Below are 19,603 nucleotides of genomic sequence, written 5' to 3' on the forward strand. Positions count from 1 at the left end.
AGAATTTGAGGTCTGCATCCCTCTGTTCTCTTGCTGCATCGGGGATTTTCTGTTCTGTTCCCTGTCAGGGCAGTCATCATGGTAGTCGGGCACCATCTAGTTCTGATCTCAGGCTGATGTAGTCTCTGGTTTATGTGTCCCTTTTTGTCTCCTGGGTTCATATTTACCTTAGGTCTTTGGTGTTCTTCATTCTCCTTTGCTCTGAGTAGGTTGGAAGTAATTGATGCATATTTGATGGTCGCTTGCTAATGTTTAAGACCCCAGACGCCACTCGCCAGAGTGGGATGCCGAACATTTTCTGAATACATTTTATTATGCTAGTTGACCTAGATGTCCCCTGAAACCATGGTCCTCAGACCCCTGTCACTGTTACTCTGGCCTTCTAAGCATTTGGTTGTATTCAGGAAACTTCTTAGCTTTTGGTTGAGTCCAGTTGTGCTGACCTCGCCTGTATTGTGTGTTGTCTTTCCCTTCACCTAAAATAGTTCTTGTCTACTGTCTAATTAGTGAATACACTCTTCCCCTGCCCCCATAACCATCAAAGAATATTTTCTTCTCTGTTTAAACTTTTTCTTGAGTTCTCGTGATACTGGTCTCATACAAGATTCGTCCTTTCGTGACTGACTAATTTCCTTAAGCATAATGGCTTCCAGATTCCTCCATGTTATGAGATGTTTCATGGATTCGTCATTGTTCTGTATCATTGCATAGTATTCCACTGTATGAACATACCATATTTATCCATTCATCCATTTATGGACATCTTGGTTGCTTCCATCTTTTTGCTATTGTAAACAGTGCTGCAGTGAACATGGGTGTACATATATCTGTTCATGTAAAGGCTCTTATTTCTCTAGGATATATTCCACAGAGTGGGATTGCTGGATTGTATGGTAGTTCTATTTCTAGCTCTTTAAGGAAGTGTCAAATCGATTTTCAAGTGGTTGTACCATTTTACATTCTCACCAGCAGTGTATAAATGTTCCAGTCTTTCCACAACCTCTCCGGTATTTATTATTTTGTGTTTTTTGGATTAATACCAACCTTGCTGGAGTGACATGGTATCTCATTGTAGTTTTGATTCGCATTTCTCTAATGCCTAATGATCCTGAGCATTTTCTCATGTGTCTGTTAGCCACCTGAATGTCTTCGTTGGTAAAGTGACTGTTACATGCTTTGCCCTGGGTTATATGTCTTCGTGTTGATTTTTTTGCAATATCATGTAGATTTTAGAGATAAGACACTGACTGGATTTGTTGTAGCCAAGAACTTTTTTCCACTCTGTAGGAAATCTTTTTACTCTTTTGGTGAAGTCTTTGGATGAGCATAAGTGGTTGATTTTTAGGAGCTCCCAGTTATCTAGTTTCCCTTCTAGTGTTTGTGCATTGTTAGTAATGTTTTATATAGTGTTTATGCCATGCATAAGGGCTCCTAGCGTTGTCCCTATTTTTTCTTCCATGGTCTTTATCGTTTTAGGTTTTATATTTAGGTCTTTGATCTGTTTTGAGTTAGTTTTTGTACATTGTGTAAGTATGGGTCTTGTTTCGTTTTTTTTGCAGATGGATATCCAGTTATGCCAGCACCATTGCTTAAAAAAACTGTCTTTTCCCCATTTAACTGATTTGGGGCTTTTGTCAAATATTGACTGCTCATATGTGGATGGATTTATGTCTGGATTCTCAGTTCTGTTCCATTGGTCTATGTATCTGTTGTACCAATACCAGGCTCTTTTGACTACTGTGGTGGTATACATAATATGTTCTAAAATCAGGTAGAGTGAGGTCTCCCACTTTGTTCTTCCTTTGCAGTAATGCTTTACTTATCCGAGGCCTCTTTCAGTTCCACATGAAGTTGGTGATTTGTTTTTCCATCTCATTAAAAAATGTCATTGGAATTAGGATCGGGATTGCATTGTATCTATAGATGGTTTTTGGTAGAACAGACATTTTTACAATGTTGAGCCTTCTTATCCATGAGCAAGGTATGTTTTTCCACTTATGTAGGTCTCTTTTGGTTTCGTGTAGTAGTGTCTTGTAGTTTTCTTTGTATAGGTCTTTTACGTCTCTGGTTAGACTTATTTGTAAGTATTTTATCTTCTTGGGGGCTACTGTAAATGGTATTGATTTGGTGATTTCCTCTTTGACATTTTCTTTATTGGTGTAGAGGAATCCAACAGATTTTTGTATGTTCAGCTTGTATCCTGATTCTCTGTTGAACTCTTCTATTAGTTTCAGTAGTTTTCTTGAGGATTCTTCAGGGCTTTCAGTGTATAAGATCACGTCATCTGCAAACAGAGGTACTTCTACTTCTTCTTTACCAATTTCGATACCCTTTATTTCTTTGTCTAGCCTAATTGCTCTGGCTAGGACCTCCAGCACAATGTTGAATAAGAGTGGTGATAAAGGGCATCATTGTCTGGTTCCCATTCTCAAGGGGAATTCTTTCAGACTCTCCATTTAGGATGATGTTGGCTGTTGATTTTGTATAAATGCCCTTTATTATGTTGAGGAATTTTCCTTCTATTCCTACTTTACTGAGAGTTTTTATCATTAATGGGTGTTGGACTTGTCAGATGCCTTTTGTGCATCACTTGATAAGATCATGTGGTTCTTGTTTTTTGTTTCATTTATATGATACATTACCTATATTGGTTTTCTAGTGTTGAACCATCCCTGCATACCTGGTATGAATTCCACTTGGTTATGGTTAGTTATGTTTTTGATATGTTGTTGAATTTTACTGGCTAGAATTTTGTTGAAGATTTTTGCGTCTAAGTTCATGAGGGCTATAGGTCTGTAATTTTATTTTTTTGTGCTGTCTTTACTGGTTTTGGTATCAGGGATATGCTGGCTTCATAGAATGTCTGAGAGTATTCCATCCTTCTCCATGCTCTGAAATACCTTTAGTAGTAGTGGGGTTAACTCTTCTCTGAAAGTTTGGTAGAATTCTCCAGTGCAACTGTCAGGACCAGGGCTTTTCTTTGTTGGGAGTTTTTTAATTACTTTTTAAATCTCTTCTTTTGTTATGAGTTTATTTAGTTGTTCTTCCTCTATTTGTGTTAGTTTAGGTATATAATGTGTTTCTAGAAATTTCTCCATTTCTTCTAGGTTTTCAAATTTGTTAGAGTACTGTTTTTCATAGTAATCTGATATGATTCTTTTAATTTCAGTTGGGTCTGTTGTGATATTGCCCACGTCATTTCTTATGTGGATTATTTGCTTCCTCTCGTGTTTTTCTTTTGTCAGTTTTCCCAGTGGTTTGTTGATTTTATTAATCTTTTTGAAGAACTAACTTTTGGTCTTGTTAACTTTTTCAGTTGGTTTTCTGTTATCTATTTCATTTAATTCTGCTCTAATTTTTATTATTTGCATTCTTTTGGCGCCTGAAGGTTTCTTTTGGTGCTCTTTCTATGTGTTCAAGTTGTAGGGATAATTCTTTGAATTTGGCCCTTTCTTCTTTTTGGATGTGTGCATTTATTGATATAAATTGACCTCGGAGCACTGCTTTTGCTGTGTCCCAAAGGTTCTGACAGGAATTATTTTCATTCTCATTGGTATCTATGAATTTCTTTATTCCATCCTTAATGTCTTCCATAACCCAGTTGTTTTTGAGCAGGGTATTGTTCAGTTTCCAAGTGTTTGATTTCTTTTCCCTGCTTTTTCTGTTATTGATTTCTACTATGGCTTTATGGTGAGAGAAGATGCTTTGTAATATTTTGATGTTTTGGATTCTGTTAAGGCTTGCTTATGACCTAATATGTGGTCTATTCTAGAGAGTGTTCCTTGAGCATTGGAAAAGAAAGTATACTTGGCTGCTGTTGGGTGGAGTGTTCTGTATATGTCTATGGGGTCACGTTGATTGATTGTGGCATTTAGATCTTCCGTTTCTTTATTGAGCTTCTTTCTGAATGTCCTGTCCTTCATGAAAGTGGTGTGTTGAAGTCTCCTAGTATTATTGTGGAGCTGTCTATTTCTCTTTTCAGTGCTGTTAAAGTTTCTTTTTTGTATCTTGTAGGCCTGTCGTTTGGTGCATAAATATTTGATATGTTTATATCCTCCTTATATTTTGTCTGTTGAATCATTATATAGTGTCCTTCCTTATTCTTCATGGTGGATTTAATTTTAAAGTCTCTTTTGTCAGAAATTAATATTGCCACTCCTGCTCTTTTTGATTGTCGTTTGCTTGATATATTTTGTTTTTATCCTTTGATTTTTAGTTTGTGTATTTAAGTCTAAGGTATTTCGTAGATAGCATATAGATGGATCATGTTTTTTCTTCATCCTGCCATGCTCTGTCCCTTTATTGGTGTATTTAGTCTATTTGCATTCAACGTAATTATGGATAGGTAGGAGTTTAGTGCTGTCATTTTGATGTCTTTTTTTGTGTGTTGTTGACAGTTTTTTTTTCCACTTAATTTTGTGTGCTGAAGAGTTTTTATATATTGTGTTTTCCTCCTTTTCGTTGATTTTGTTTTTGCTGAGTCCTTATATTTTTCTTGTTTTTTATTTTGATGTGTTGGTTCGTCTCCTTTGTGGTTACCTTAATATTTACCCCCATTTCTCTAAGTTGAAACCCAACTTTTATTTCTTTATATCACCTTGACTTCCTGTCAATATAAAAGATCTGTGATGACTTTTTTTAGTCCCTTATTTGTTTGATGTTGTCATCGTTTGCATAATGACATCTCTGTTCCCCTGTTTTGAGTGTTTTTTTAATCTTGATTTATATTTGTGATTTCCCTATCTGGGTTGATATCTGGTTGCTCTGTCCTGTGTTCTCATCTTGGGTTATCATCTCATGTTACTGTTTTTCTAACGAGAGGACTGCCTTTAGTATTTTTTGTAGTTTTGTTTTGGTTTTTGCAAATCCCCTGAGGCACCACTTATCCTTGGACTCCAGTTGTGGGTGGCTAGGTGGCGTGGGTGGAGCCACCAGTCCTCAGGCCCCTGATGTGGGTAGGTGAGGACCCTATTTAATAGACAGAAAGGTGTCATATGTCAAAAACCCATCTCCCCACTGCACAGCTGAAACACTTAGTCAGACCTCAGGCGCATATACCCTTGCACCATGCCAACAAGGGCCCAGCTTCTGAAATGGGCCCACAGAGGTCCATGCACGGGTGAAAGGCATTCAGAGTCCTTGGACTGCTTGTACCTGGACAGGTGCCACTTGTGTCCTGAATTCTTAGTGTAGGGGAGCCGGCAGATTATTTTTTCCCCCATTTGTGAATTTGTTCCTTCTCCAGTGCCGGGAGAATGGCTCAGGCCATGCAGCAGGACCTATCTCTGTCCCAGGGACATCGACAGCCACTGAAGTTGGCTTGGGGGCTAGGGCAGAGAAGGGAGGGATCAGATAAATGGGAGAGAATTCTTTCGCAGGGGGTGCTATTTTATCCGTGCGGCAAATTAGACGCAAGCACTTATTTTTTGTTGAGAGTGCTGTTCTTCAGTGTTTTTAGAGGCATGGGTAGACTCTGTGTGGCTTGGTCTCTCTCCCTGAGGGAAGTGCGTACTGAACACTACTGCCAGCCCTGCCGCAGTTGCACCAGGGGATCATTCCTGAGTGGCACCACTTCCTGTGAGTCATGTTCGGCAACTCCTTGCTGCTTCTTTTTTTTTTTTTTTAATTAATTTTTATTAAGCTTCAAGGGAACATTTACCATTCCAATCAGTCTGTCACATGTAAGTTTACATACATCTTACTCCCTTCTCCCACTTGCTCCCCCCCATTGAGTCAGCCCTTTCAGTCTCTCGTTTCGTGCCAATTTTGCCATCTTCCCTCTTTCTCTATCTTCCCATCCCCCCTCCAGTCAAGAGTTGCCAGCACACTCTCCAGTGTCCACCTGATTTAATTAGCTCACTCTTCATCAGCATCTCTCTCCCCCCGGCTGACCAGTCCTTTTCATGCCTGATGATTTGTCTTCGGGGATGGTTCCTGTCCTGTGCCATCAGAAGGCCTGGGGAGCATTGTCTCTGGGATTCCTCTAGTCGCAATCATACCATTAAGTATGGTCTTTTTATGAGAATTTGGGGTCTGCATCCCATTGGTCCCCTGCTCCCTCAGGAGTTGTCTGTTGTGCTCCCTGACAGGGCAGACATCGATTGTGGCCGGGCACCAACCAGTTCCTCTGGTCTCAGGATAATGTAGGTCTCTGGTTCATGTGGCCCTTTCTGTCTCTTGGGTTCTTAGTTGTCGTGTGACCTTGGTGTTCTTCCTTTGCCTTTGCTCCAGGTGGGTTGAGACCAATTGATGTATCTTAGATGGCCGCTTGTTGGCATTTAGGACCCCAGACGCCACAATTCAAAGTGGGATGCAGAATGTTTTCATAATAGAATTATTTTGCCCATTGACTTAGAAGTCCCCTCAAACCATGTTCCCCAGACCCCAGCCCCTGCTCCGCTGACCTTTGAAGCTTTCATTTTATCCCGGAAACCTCTTTGCTTTTAGTCCAGTCCAATTAGACTGACCTTCCTTGTATTGAGTGTTGTCTTTCCCTTCACCCAAAGCAGTTCTTACCTACTGATTAATCAATAAAAAACCCTCTCCCTCCCTCCCTCCCTCCCTCCCCGCTTTGCAACCACAAAAGTATGTGTTCTTCTCCGTTTTTTCTATTTCTCAAGATCTTATAATAGAGGTCTTATACAAATTTGTCCTTTTGCCTCTGACTCATTTCGCTCAGCATAATGCCTTCCAGATTCCTCCATGTTATGAAATGTTTCAGAGATTCGTCACTGTTCTTTATCGATGCGTAGTATTCCATTGTGTGAATATACCACAATTTATTTAACCATTCATCCGTTGACGGACGCCTTGGTTGCTTCCAGCTTTTTGCTATTGTAAACAGAGCTGCAATAAACATGGGTGTGCATATATCTGTTTGTGTGAAGGCTCTTGTATCTCTAGGGTATATTCCGAGGAGTGGGATTTCTGGGTTGTATGGTAGTTCTATTTCTAACTGTTTAAGATAACGCCAGATGGATTTCCAAAGTGGTTGTACCATTTTACAATCCCACCAGCAGTGTATGAGAGTTCCAATCTCTCCGCAGCCTCTCCAACATTTATTATTTTGTGTTTTTTGGATTAATGCCAGTCTAGTTGGTGTGAGACGGAATCTCATCGTAGTTTTAATTTGCATTTCTCTAATGGCTAATGATCGGGAGCATTTTCTCATGTGTCTGTTGGCTGCCTGAATATCTTCTTTAGTGAAATGTGTGTTCATATCCTTTGTCCACTTCTTGATTGGGTTGTTCGTCTTTTTGTGGTTGAGTTTTGACAGAATCATGTAGATTTTAGAGATCAGGCGCTGGTCTGAGATGTCATAGCTGAATATTCTTTCCCAGTCTGTAGGTGGTCTTTTTACTCTTTTGGTGAAGTCTTTAGATGAGCATAGGTGTTTGATTTTTAGGAGCTCCGAGTTATCTGGTTTCTCTTCATCATTTTTGGTAATGTTTTGTATTCTGTTTATGCCGTGTATTAGGGCTCCTAGGGTTGTCCCTAATTTTTCTTCCATGATCTTTATCGTTTTAGCCTTTATGTTTAGGTCTTTGATCCACTTGGAGTTAGTTTTTGTGCATGGTGTGAGGTATGAGTCCTGTTTCATTCTTTTGCAAATGGATATCCAGTTATGCCAGCACCATTTGTTAAAAAGACTATCTTTTCCCCAATTAACTGACACTGGTCCTTTGTCAAATATCAGCTGCTCATACATGGATGGATTTATATCTGGGTTCTCAATTCTGTTCCATTGGTCTATGTGCCTGTTGTTGTACCAGTACCAGGCTTTTTTGACTACTGTAGCTGTATAATAGGTTCTGAAATCAGGTAGAGTGAGGCCTCCCACTTTCTTCTTCCTTTTCAGTAATGCTTTACTTATCCGGGGGTTCTTTCCCTTCCATATGAAATTATCCTTGCTGCTTTTTAACCGTCTCTCCCGCCACCTGCTGCTCAGTCCGATTTTTTTTTTAACTTTGCCTTTGATGTTCCAATCTCCTAGCTTGTCGTATATATAATTAGTTCACTTGTTTTCTTCGTGTCTTTGTTGTAAGAAGGATCACCGGAAGCTTCGTAGTATTTACCATCTTGGCCCTACCTCCAGATATCTAGACTTTATCTCTGATTCCCTTCCTCTCCCTCTCCCCATCCAGTCCATTAGTAGATCCTTTCAGCTGTCTTCAAAATACATCCCACATCTGCCTATGATAAAAGCCATTATCTCTCAACCAAACTACTGCAGTGACGTCTTATTGATCTCCCTTCTTTCTCTCTTACTCCCTTAAAATCTTTTCTACACAGGAGCCAGTAATTCTTTACAAATGTGAATCATCTTATGGCTTCCTTGCTTAAGCTCTCTAGTAACTTCCTATTGGTATTAGAATAAACTCCAGAATAGAATATCTGTCTAATTTTATTTGTTAGAAAATATTGTAGTTCCTTTTGAACTTTAGGTATCTAATGGGTGGTATTTTTTTTCCTATGATGCTGTGAGACCTGTTGCTCATTTACTTACCTCTACAAGATTTGTCTGAATTGCTGTACATGTGTTCCTTTTAGAAAGTTGTCTGGAACTTGAGAATCATGGTAATACAGAAGTAAAGTGGCATCTGTCATCTTTAGCTCCACCGTATGTCAAGGTCAGTGAGAATTGACTCAAATATATTTGTTTTCGTGTTCAAAATTGTTCAGGCTATTTTGTGAAAATTGAACATAAGACTATTTTCATGTTACTGGTTATTCGTTTCACTAACTCATTCAGGTGAGATTTTCTTTGTGTGTTTCCTAATCCGATTGTTTAAATGATTCCTCTGTAGGGAGTTGATGAAAGCGGGGATGTTTTTAGAGCTACCTATGCAGCCTTCAGATGTGCTCCTGTTTCTGGAATGTTGGAAAGCCATGGAATTCAAAAGGTGAGTTCCAACGTCTTCTCTCAGCACTTGGTGAGAACATGGTGCTGGGCAGCCAAGATCGCCTTTTTTGATTACATGCAATCCGTTTGTTTTACCTACACCAGTGCTACTCAGAGTGCCAGTCTGCAACAAGAGGAGATGTTTGCATCAGAATGTAAATCAATGCATTGCTTCCTGCAGCAATCGAAATCTTGCTATGAAAAATTGTCAGCTGACTAACGTATCAAAACGCAAGTTCTTCATCTTTTGCAGACTGGCAACATGTAAAAAAAAAGCATAGTACAACTATGGAAATACCTCATGGGAGAAGGGTGCTGTTGGCAAAAAAAAAAACATAGAATATGTGTGTCATTTGCGTAAAAATATGTTAATATTATTAGGATGTAAATACTACCCAAAGCAATCTACCAATTCAGTGCATTCCCCATCAAAATGCCAAGAGCCTTTTTTTGTAGAAATGGAAAAGCCAGTCCTTAAATTCGTATGAAATTGCAAGAGACCCACAATAGTCAAAGCAATGCTGAGAAAGAAGAATGAAGTAGGAAAACTCAACACTTCTTCATTTCAAAATGTACTATAATGCTATAGTAATCAAAACAGTGTAGTACTAGCATAGCACACTTAGGAAAATACCTCGCGCATGTGTTATTTGTGTAAAAATACAGTAGTCATTAGGGAAATGCAAATCAAAACCACAATGACCAGAAGAACTAGGTGGTGCCTGGCTACTACTACCAACAATTATAATCAGGGGAATGATAGATGGTCCCTGATAGATTGGGAGGAAAACATGGGACAGAATTCTCCTACATAAAAAGTCCAGACTCACTGGACCAGTCGAGACTAGAGGACTCCCTGAGACTTACAACCTTGAGATACTCTTTAAACCTTGAACCAAAACTATCCTCTGAGGTCACCTCTTAGCAAGTAACAGATTGCACACAAAGGATATTACATATGAGTATGGTAATCCATTAAAAGACCATCTATATGAGACCTGGTGGTGCACTGTTTAAGCGTCTGGCTGCTAACCAAAAGGTCAGCAGTTCAAATCGACCAGCTGCTCCTCGGAAGCCCTATGGGGCAGTTCTTCTCTGTCCTATAGAGTCACTGTGAGTCGAAATCAACTCAGCAGCAGTGGGTTTGGTTTTTGGTTTCTGAGACCAAAAGGTCAACATTTATTCTAAAGCAAAGATGAGAAGATAAGGGGGCAGGGAAACGAGAGTACTGGAAATGGGACAACCAGCAAATAATTAAAGAGAATGTGGACACGTTGTGTAAAATGTAACTAATGTCACTGAACAATTTTTGTAGAAATTATCAAATGGGAGACTAATTTGCTTTGTAAACTTCCACTGAAAAAACAATAAAATATTATTTAAAAAAAAAGAAAACACATTGAAATTCTACTTTACACTCACTTGGATGGCTGTTATTAGAAAAACAGAAAATAACAAGTCTTAGTGAGGATTTGGAGAAATTAAAACTCTTGTGCATTTCCTAGTGGGATGGTAAAATTATGTAGTTGCTATGGAAAATAGTTTGACAGTTCCTCCAAAAACTAAGCATAGAATTATCATATGATCCAGCAATTCTATTCTAGGTATATTCCCCAGAGATTTGAAAGCAGGGATACAAACACCAATGTTCATTGTAGCATTATTTCTAGTAGCCAAAATATGGAAACAAGGCGAGTATCCATCAACAGATGAATGGATAAATGAAATGTGGTCTATCCATACAATGGAATATTATTTAGCCATAAAGAGAAATGAAGTTCTGATACATATGTAACGTGGAAGAACCTTGAAAATATTATTCTGAGTGAAATAAGTCAGCCACAAAACAACAAATATTGTGTCATCCCACTGGTGGCACAGTGCGTAAGCGCTGTGTTGCTAAGCAAAGGGTCAGCAGTTCAAACCCACCAGCTGCTCCACAGGAGAAAGATGTGGCAGTCGGCTCCCGTAAAGATCACAGCCTTGCAAACCCTATTGGGCAGTTCCAGTCTGTCCTGCAGGGTTGCTATGAGTTGAAATCAACTTGATGACAGTGGGTTTGGTTTAGTTTTGGTTTACTTGTACAAAATATCTAGAAATTGAAAAATGCATAAAAACAAAAGTTTATTTGTAGGCAGGGAAGAGAAATAGAAAGTTATTGCTTCGTGGGTATTGAGTTTCTATTCAGGGTGATGAAAAACATTTGGAAATGGATAGTGGCAATGGTTGGATAACATAGTGAATGTAATTAGTGTCACTGAAGTGTATATTTAAAAATAGTTAAAATGACAAGTATTTTACATTTATATATATTTTTTACCACAATAAAACTTGAAAAAGAAGACAAAATATTTTGTTATTTAAGTAAGGAAGAAGAAAAAAAGGAAAAATAATGAGCGTCAGCAAGAATGTAGAGAAATTGGAAGCCTCAACATTTGCTAGTGAGAATGTAAAACGGTGTAGCCGCTGTAGAAAACTGTTTTGCAATTCTTCAATAACTTAAACATATAAGTACCATATGACTCAGCAACTCTACCTCTAAGCATTGACCCCAAAGAATTGAAAACAGGTGTTCAAACAAAAACTTGTACATGAATGTTCATAGCAGCACTGTTCACAGTAGCCAAAAGGTGGTAACAAGCCACTGTCCATCATCAGATGAATGGATAAACAAAATGCAGACTATACAGTAAAATCTGCAAAAGCTGGAACCTATATAAGGTGAAAACCTGTCAGAGAAGGAAAACGGAAATGTTTTCCACTAGTAGAGAGAGAGAGAGAAGTGGTAAGACTACATGCACCCTGTCAAAGACAGAAAACTTGCAAGACCTGGGAAAACAAGGCAGTCCTGTTGACTTCTGGCTGTCACAGGTTTCATGGTACATCTAATGGGATATTATTCAGCCATAAAAAGGAATGAAAAGTACTGATACATGCCGGAACATGGATGAACCCTGAAAACATGCTTAGTGAAAGAAGCCAGTCACAAAAGACAAAATCCTGTATGGTTCCATTTATGTGCAATGTCTAGAATAGGCAAATCCATTGAGACAGAAAGTAGATTAGTGGTTGCCTAGGGCTGTGGTGGCCACTGCGGGAATGGAGACTAACTGCTTATATGTACGGGAGTTCTTTCTGGGTGTTGAAAATGTTCTAAAATGAGATGGTTGCGCAGTTCTGTGAATACACTACAAGCTATTGACTGTAACACTTGAAATGGGTGAAGTGTATGATATATGATTTATGTCCTTAAAGCTGTAAAAAGAATGAGAGGATAGGGCTAGATCGTCCCCCAGGAATTTCTCCGTTTTCATACAATACTTAGATAGAAATGTAAGCTCTGAAGTTGTAGATTTGGGGTATTTACTACTGTATATCATGGATGCATCAGTTTGTCATACTGTGGGGACTTGCGTGTTGCCCTGAAGCTGGAAGCTATGCCATCGACATTCAGATAGCAGCAGGGTCACCCATGGAGGACAGGTTTCACCTAGCTTCCAGAGTAGGAAGAAGGACCGACAGTCTACTTCTGAAAAGAATTAGCCAATGAAAACCTTATGAATAGCAGCAGAACATTGTCTGATACAGTGCCAGAAGGTGAGCCTCTCAGGTGGGAAGGCACTCAAAAGATGACTGCGGAAGAGCTTCCTCCTAAAGTAGAATCGACCTCAATGATGTGAATGGAGTCCAGCTTTCGGGACCTTCATTTGCTGATGTGGCATGACTCCAAATGAGAGGAACCAGCTGCAAATATCCGTTAATAATCGGAACCTGGAATGTACAAAGTGTGAATCTAGGAAAATTGGAAATTGTCAAAAATAAAGTGGAGCACGTAAAGATTGATATCCTAGGCATTAGTGAGCTGAAATGGACTGGTATTGGTGATTGGATCGGACAATCATATGGTCTACAGTGCTGGGAACAACAGCTTGAAGAGGAATGGCGTTACATTCGTTGTCTGTCCTGAAGTACAGTGCTGTCAGCAATAGGATGATATCCATACACCTACAAGGAAGACCAGTTAATACTACTGTTCAAATTTACACACCAACCACTAAGGCCAAAGATGAAGAAATTCAAGATTTTTACAACTTCTGCTGTCTGAAATTGATCAAACATGCAGTGAGGATGCACTGATAGTTACTGGTGCTTGGAATGCGAAAGTTGGAAACAAGAAGGATTGGTAGTTGGAAAATCTGGCCTTGGTGATGGAAACAATGCTGGAGACCACGTGATTGAATTTTGCAAGACCAACTACATTGCCAATGCCTTTTTTGACCAACAGAAACAGCGACTGTACACATGGACCTCGCCAGATGGAATACACAAGAATCAAATCGAATATATCTGTGGAAAGAGACAACAGCAAAGCACAATATCATCAGTCAGAACGAGACCACGGGCCGACTGTGGATCAGACCATCAATTACTCTTATGTAGGTTCAAGTTGAAACTGAATAAAATAAGAACAAATCAAAGAGAGCCAAAGTATCACCTTGAGTATATTCCACCTGAATTTAGAAAGCATCTCGAGAATAGATTTGATGCGTCAAACACTAGCGACCGAAGAACAGACAAGTTGTGGAAGAACATCAAGGACATCATACATTAAGAAAGCAAGAGGTCATTAAAAAGACGGGAGAGAAAGAAAAGACCTCGATGGATATCAGAAGAGATTCCGAAACTTCCTCTTGAACATCGAGTAGCTAGATCAAAAGGGAAAAATGATGAAGAAAAGAGCTGAACAGAAGATATTGAGGGGCAGCTCGAGAAGGCAAAGTATTATGATGACATGTGTAAAGACCTGGAGATAGAAAACCAAAAGGGAAGAAAGCGCTCAGAATTTCTCAAGCTGAAAGAACTGAAGAAAACATTCAAGCCTCAAGTTGCGATACTGAAGGATTCTACGGGGAAAATATTAAACGACAGAGGAAGCATCAAAAGAAGATGGAAGGAATACACAGAGTCCCTGTACCAAAAAGAATTGGTTGACGTTCAACCATTTCAGGAGGTAACATATGATCAGGAACCAGCGGTACTGAAGGAAGAGGTCCAGGCTGCACTAAAGGTGTTGGCAAAAAACAAGGCTCCAGGAATCGACGGGGAATACCAATTGAGATGTTTGAACAAAAGGATGCAGCTCTGGAACCGCTCACTTGTCTATACCGAGAAATCTGGAAGACAGCTACCTGGCCAACCGGCTGGAAGAGATCCCTATTTATGCCTATTCCCAAGGAAGGTGATCGAACCGAATGCAGAAATTATTGAACAATATCATTAATACCACATACCAGTAAAACTTTGCTGAAGATCATTCAAAAGTGGCTTCAATAATACAATGACAGGGAACTGCTAGAAATTCAAACCAGATTTAAAAGAGGATGTGGAACCAGGGATATCATTGCTCATGGCAGATGGATCCTGGCTGAAAGCAGAGAATACCAGAAGGGTGTTTACCTGTGGTTTATTGACTGTGCTAAGGCATTCGACTGTGTGGATCATAACAAACTATGGATAACGTTGCAGAGAATGGGGATTCTGGAACACTTAATTGTGTTCGTGAGGAATCTGGACATGGATCAAGAGGCAGTCATTCAAACAGAACAAGAGAATACGGCATGGTTTAAAGTCAGGAAAGGTATGGGTCAGGGTTGTATCCTTTCACCATACCTATTCAGTCTGTACACTGAGCAAATAATCTGAGAAGCTGGACTATATGAAGAAGAATATGGCATCAGGATTGGAGGAAGACTCATTAGCAACTTACATTATGCAGATGATACAACCTTGCTTGCTGACAGTGAAGAGGACTTGAAGTACTTACTGATGAAAATCAAAGACCATAGCCTTCACTAAGCATTACACCCCAACATAAAGCAAAAATCCTTACAACTGGACCAATAAGCCACATCATGATAAACGGAGAAAAGCTGAAGTTGTCAAGGATTTCATTTTACTTGGATCTACAATCAACACGCTTAGAAGGGGTAGTCAGGAAATCAAAAGATGCATCGCATTGGGCAAACTGGCTTTAAAAGACCTCTTTAAAGTGTTGAAAGGCAAAGGTGTCACCTTGAAGACTGAGGTGCGCCTGACCCAAGCCATGGTGTTTTCAGTCGCCTCATATGCATGTGAAAGCTGGACAATGAATAAGGAAGACCCAAGAAGACGTGATGCCTTTAAATTGGGGTGTTAGTGAAGAATATGGAATACACCACGGCCTGCCAAAAGAATGAACGAATCTGTCTTGGAGGATATACAACCAGAATAGAATGCTCTTCAGAAGCAAGGATGGTGAGACTGTGTCTCATATACTTTGGACATGTTTTCAAGAGGGATCAGTCCCTGCGGAAAGACATCATGCTTGGTAGTATAGAGGGTCATCGAAAGAAAGAAAGAGCCATGACGGGATGGATTGACACAGTGGCTGCAACAGTGGGCTCAAGAATAGCGACAATTATGAGGATGGTGCAGGACCGGGCAGTGTCTTGTTCTGTTGTGCATAGTGTCGCTCTGAGTCGGAACCGACTCACTGGCACCTAATAACAACAACCTCATGGACTGAACTAATTACTTATGATATTGCAGCAACTAAGTTTATCTTTGACAAGTTAATTCTAGGTCTGGTTGCTTCATGAATACTGGGATGGGGGGCGGGGAACCAGCAGAACACATTCTCCTGGGACCATTTGGGAATGTAGTACCAAAGCACAATGACTGATGTATATAGTTTTTTTTTTTTTTTCCCAAAAGGAAGAGAATGAATTTTTTAGTTACAGTGTATTTCTTAAAAGTCAGAGGTGTGTACAGTAATTTTGTGAAACACCCCTCAGTTTGATATGAAGGTTTTATGAATGTTAACATTTGCAGCATATGCTTAGAATATGCCATGTGGCAGTATTTGTATTTTTCCTCCCTTTTTCTTTCTTCCCTGTTTTTGGGGGTGGTTGTCTGAGAGGGGGTTTAATTTGGAATCTGAAGGATACATAATACTGTATCCTCCATCTCAGGTGACTTGTACATCTCCACGATTTTGAAGAGGGTTGTTTTCACCCATTTACTCTTCCTCAGTCTTCTCGGTGGCAGTATCATCACCAGCAGTTTAATCCCCAGCCTCCATTATCTCATATTCTTTATCCTGCCTCCGCCTCCACTCTCCCAAAAGTCTTCAGTTCTGCCTTGCCAGGTTCTTCGTTCCTGATATAAACTCAAAGGCACTGATGCATGTTAACCGCTCAGCTGCTAGACCGAAAGGTTTGAGCCCACCAGCTGCTCAGTGGGAGAAGAGATGTGGCAGTTTGTTTCTGTAAAGATTTACAGCCTGGGAAACCCTATGAGGCGAGTCTACTCTGTCCTGTAGGCTCATTTATCAGTCAAAATAAAATGGACTCGACGGCATCAGGTTTTATTATTAACACTAAATTCAATAAAGCTAAGGCTTTTAACTTTATTAAACTTTAAAATACTGTTTTTAAATATTACAGTTTTATCATTCTGGAGCTTCTTTAAAGAGCCCTGGTGGTGCAGTGGTTAAGCACTCAGCTGTTGACCGAAAGGTCGGTGGTTCGAACCTACCAGTCACTCATGGGAAAAAGATGTGGCAATCTGCTTCTGTAAAGATTACAGCCTTGGAAACCCTATGAGGCAGTTCTGTTCTGTTCTGTTGGGCCGCTATGAGTCGGAATTGACTGGAAGATAACGGTTTTTTTTTTTTTAAATAGGAGCTTCTTTTGGTTGTATATGTGCAGGTTGTGTATGTAACTGAGCTGTATGGTCAGAGTCACAGGTCCTGACTGGCGTTCTGAAGCCAGTCCCACGAGCTACTGTGATTTTGCACAGTGGTGCTTTTTTGTCTTCCATCTTCTGTTACTATTTGGTGTGAGCTCATCAGCCCTCCCTGATCGGCCGGCCATTTGCCAGGTCTCCATCTCTTCATCATGTGGCCAGCAGAGGGTGCCAGAAGCATTGCAGTGGAAATCCCAGCAAGGTCTGGACTGTTTCCGGGGTGTGGCTGTTCTCATTTAGGTCTTGTGTGGGACAGCTCTGGTACCTTTTTTCCAAGGAAACAAAACAAAACACATTTACTATACATTTTGAGGAATATTTTATATGAAGCCTTAAACAAAAATTTATTTCGCGTCTGGTATAATAAGTCAACTAGAAATAGAATCATTCAAATTCATTTTCAGTTACTGGCAAAATTCACTTCTTCGTGCCAGACCCTTGAATTGATGATCTAACTACATGTGTGTAAGGTTCACTGTCTAGATTATTCTCTGAATGTGTGTTTTGTAGATCTCCATCACATTTTTGCCCAGAGATAGAGGGAATTATGCCCAGTTTTGGGATGTTGAGTGTCACCCCCTGAAACAGCCCCACATAAGGCACACGTTGAGGTTCCAGCTCTCTGGACAGGTGAGTGTTGCCCTCAGATCTAATCACTGTGTGTATGTTAGAACCACTCTGTGACACTGGCATAAAAAAACCTGCAGGATATTCTCCTGGTATTGCTCTAATTTTAATTAATTTTGTTGAATAGCCTGTAATCTTAATTTTGTTGTTTGTCTTTATCAACTGGCATATTTGCGATCTGAATTTGGTGCTGTTGTTCACACTCATAAAACCCAGGTTTGACAGAATTATGTAAGATACTGTGTATGTGTGTCTGTGTGTATGAGAAGTTGGCCAGTACGAGGTATGGTGTTTTTGATGTGACAAATTGAAAAATCTTAAGTCTCCTTTTGAAAAATTTTAAAGGAACTAGTAGATTTCAAGTGAGTAAATGTCCATATGTTTTACTGAGTATTTATTTCTCCTCCCTTGCCCTGTGATTTGTCTGTACAGAGTATCAAAGCAGAAAGTGAGCCTGAAAGTGCCCATATTCCCACCACGGACACCCTCACTAAGGTAGATCACTCCGTTATGCTCCAAAGACAAGCTGTGTCTGAGGCTTCCGCACATATGCCTAGGTATGATGTTTTTGTCATCCCCAGGACTTTATTGAGATGTAATGATATTCAGTAAAGTACTCTGTGTCTTTACCTGTGGTTTTACACGGGCTACCACCAGCACCATCAAGATCTAGACTATTTCTCTCACCTGTGTGTCTCCCTGCAGTCAGCCCCTCTACCTGACCCCGTTTGTTCTGTTCTATCCTCATTTCTTTCACCATAGATTAGTTTTGCTTGAACTTCGTATATGTATGTATTCTTTGTGTCTGGCTTTCGTCACTCAACAATATTTTGGGATTCATTCATGTTGTTGAGTGTACCTATAGTTTGTTCCTTTTCATTGTTTAATATTCCATAATATGAATATGTCACAGTATATGTATTCATTTTCCACTTGACATTTGGGTGGCTTCTAGTTTGGGGCTATTATGAATTAAGGGAGTATAAACATTGTATTCAAACATTTTTGTAGATATAGGTTTTAATTTGGGCAGGAGGCAGTAAAAATACCTAAGAGTAGAATTGCTGGGTCATAGGATATGTATGTGTTTAACTTTAAAATAAGTTGTGAAATAGTTTTTCCAAAGTAGTTTTACATACCTACAGGCTGTATATGAAAGATTAAAAACTTTTAAAATGTGTATTTAAGTATTTTACCTAATGAAAAGTGTTTCTTATAATCCCTAAAAGGCTAATATCTAGGTCTAATTTAGTTCTGGAAAAAAGATGCTCTGAAGAAAAATATATGTTAAAAATGCCTGTTGAATTTAATGTAAATTTGGTCATTTTTTCATTTTCTGAGAGGAATATTGGAAAATGTATTTTGGAAGAAATTAGAATTGTTTTAAAATTTTTTTTCTTAGCATACCCTTTGTCTGTGCTGTTCATTCATTCATTCATCTCTACTTATTGAATGCTTACTCCAGGGCCTAGAGATCAAAGAGAAGGCAGAGCAGCGTATTCATGGCCTTCGTGGGGGAGGAGCCACATCAATCTAAAAATCACACTGAAATGTTTTATGACAAACTGTGGAAAGTGCTGGAAGGAAATAGTGCAGTGCTATGGGAAAACATGATAGAGGAGCAAGCTCCTGTGATATCTGGAAGAACCTCCCTTGGACCATCTGTGTAAAGGACTGTGGCAATAGGGCTATGTGCTCCTGAAGGACCAGAAGAAGAGGCCATGTGTCTAGAGCACAGCAAGTGGGAGGGGAGAGTGGTATGAGTGAGGCTTAAAGTGGTAGGTGGGCAGAGTCCGGACAAACTAGGGCCTTGTATTTGGCTAAGGATTTGGGTTATTTAGAAACATCCTTCTGGCTGTAGATGGAGTGGTTAGAAGGAGGCAAGAATAGATACAGTAAAACAAGTTAGAAGGCTACTTTTGAGTCATCCAGGGCTAAGGAAGTTTTAAGGAGTAGGAAGAGAAATGGATTTGAAAAATTTGAAGTAGAGGTAGAAAGGAAATTTGAAAGGACCTGGTGATGGATTGGATAAAGGGGTGTGGGAGAGTAGGGGTGTCAGGGTTGGCTCCTAGGTATCATTCCGAGAGAGGAAATACAAGTGGAGAATTGGATTTGAGGAGAAAGAGCATGCGTTTAGTTTTGTATGTGTGGAGACTGAGATGTCTTTCAGACAACCAGAGAAGTGGAAAATAATTGTGTAGTGATTAAATATATAGGTATGTTGCCCAGAGGCTAAGTCTGAGCTAAGATATAAATCTGGGAGTCATGTCAGTGTGATGGTCACTGAAT

The 19,603-nt window shown here is 39.7% G+C and overlaps 1 protein-coding gene across 2 annotated transcripts in view; it reads left to right on the plus strand.

Moving 5' to 3' along the window:
• CEP192 (centrosomal protein 192) overlaps window positions 1-19,603 on the plus strand; it is a 214,678-nt gene that overhangs the window by 162,826 nt on the left and 32,249 nt on the right. For both annotated transcript variants that reach the window (XM_064294755.1, XM_064294756.1), the window contains 4 exons: window positions 8,551-8,630; window positions 8,808-8,903; window positions 17,198-17,317; window positions 17,747-17,871. In XM_064294755.1, the coding sequence (XP_064150825.1) occupies window positions 8,551-8,630; window positions 8,808-8,903; window positions 17,198-17,317; window positions 17,747-17,871 (421 nt within the window). The remainder of the gene's footprint in view (window positions 1-8,550; window positions 8,631-8,807; window positions 8,904-17,197; window positions 17,318-17,746; window positions 17,872-19,603) is intronic.

Source organism: Loxodonta africana, chromosome 11 (genome assembly GCF_030014295.1).
Source record: "Loxodonta africana isolate mLoxAfr1 chromosome 11, mLoxAfr1.hap2, whole genome shotgun sequence".
NCBI classification, from domain to species: domain Eukaryota; kingdom Metazoa; phylum Chordata; class Mammalia; order Proboscidea; family Elephantidae; genus Loxodonta; species Loxodonta africana.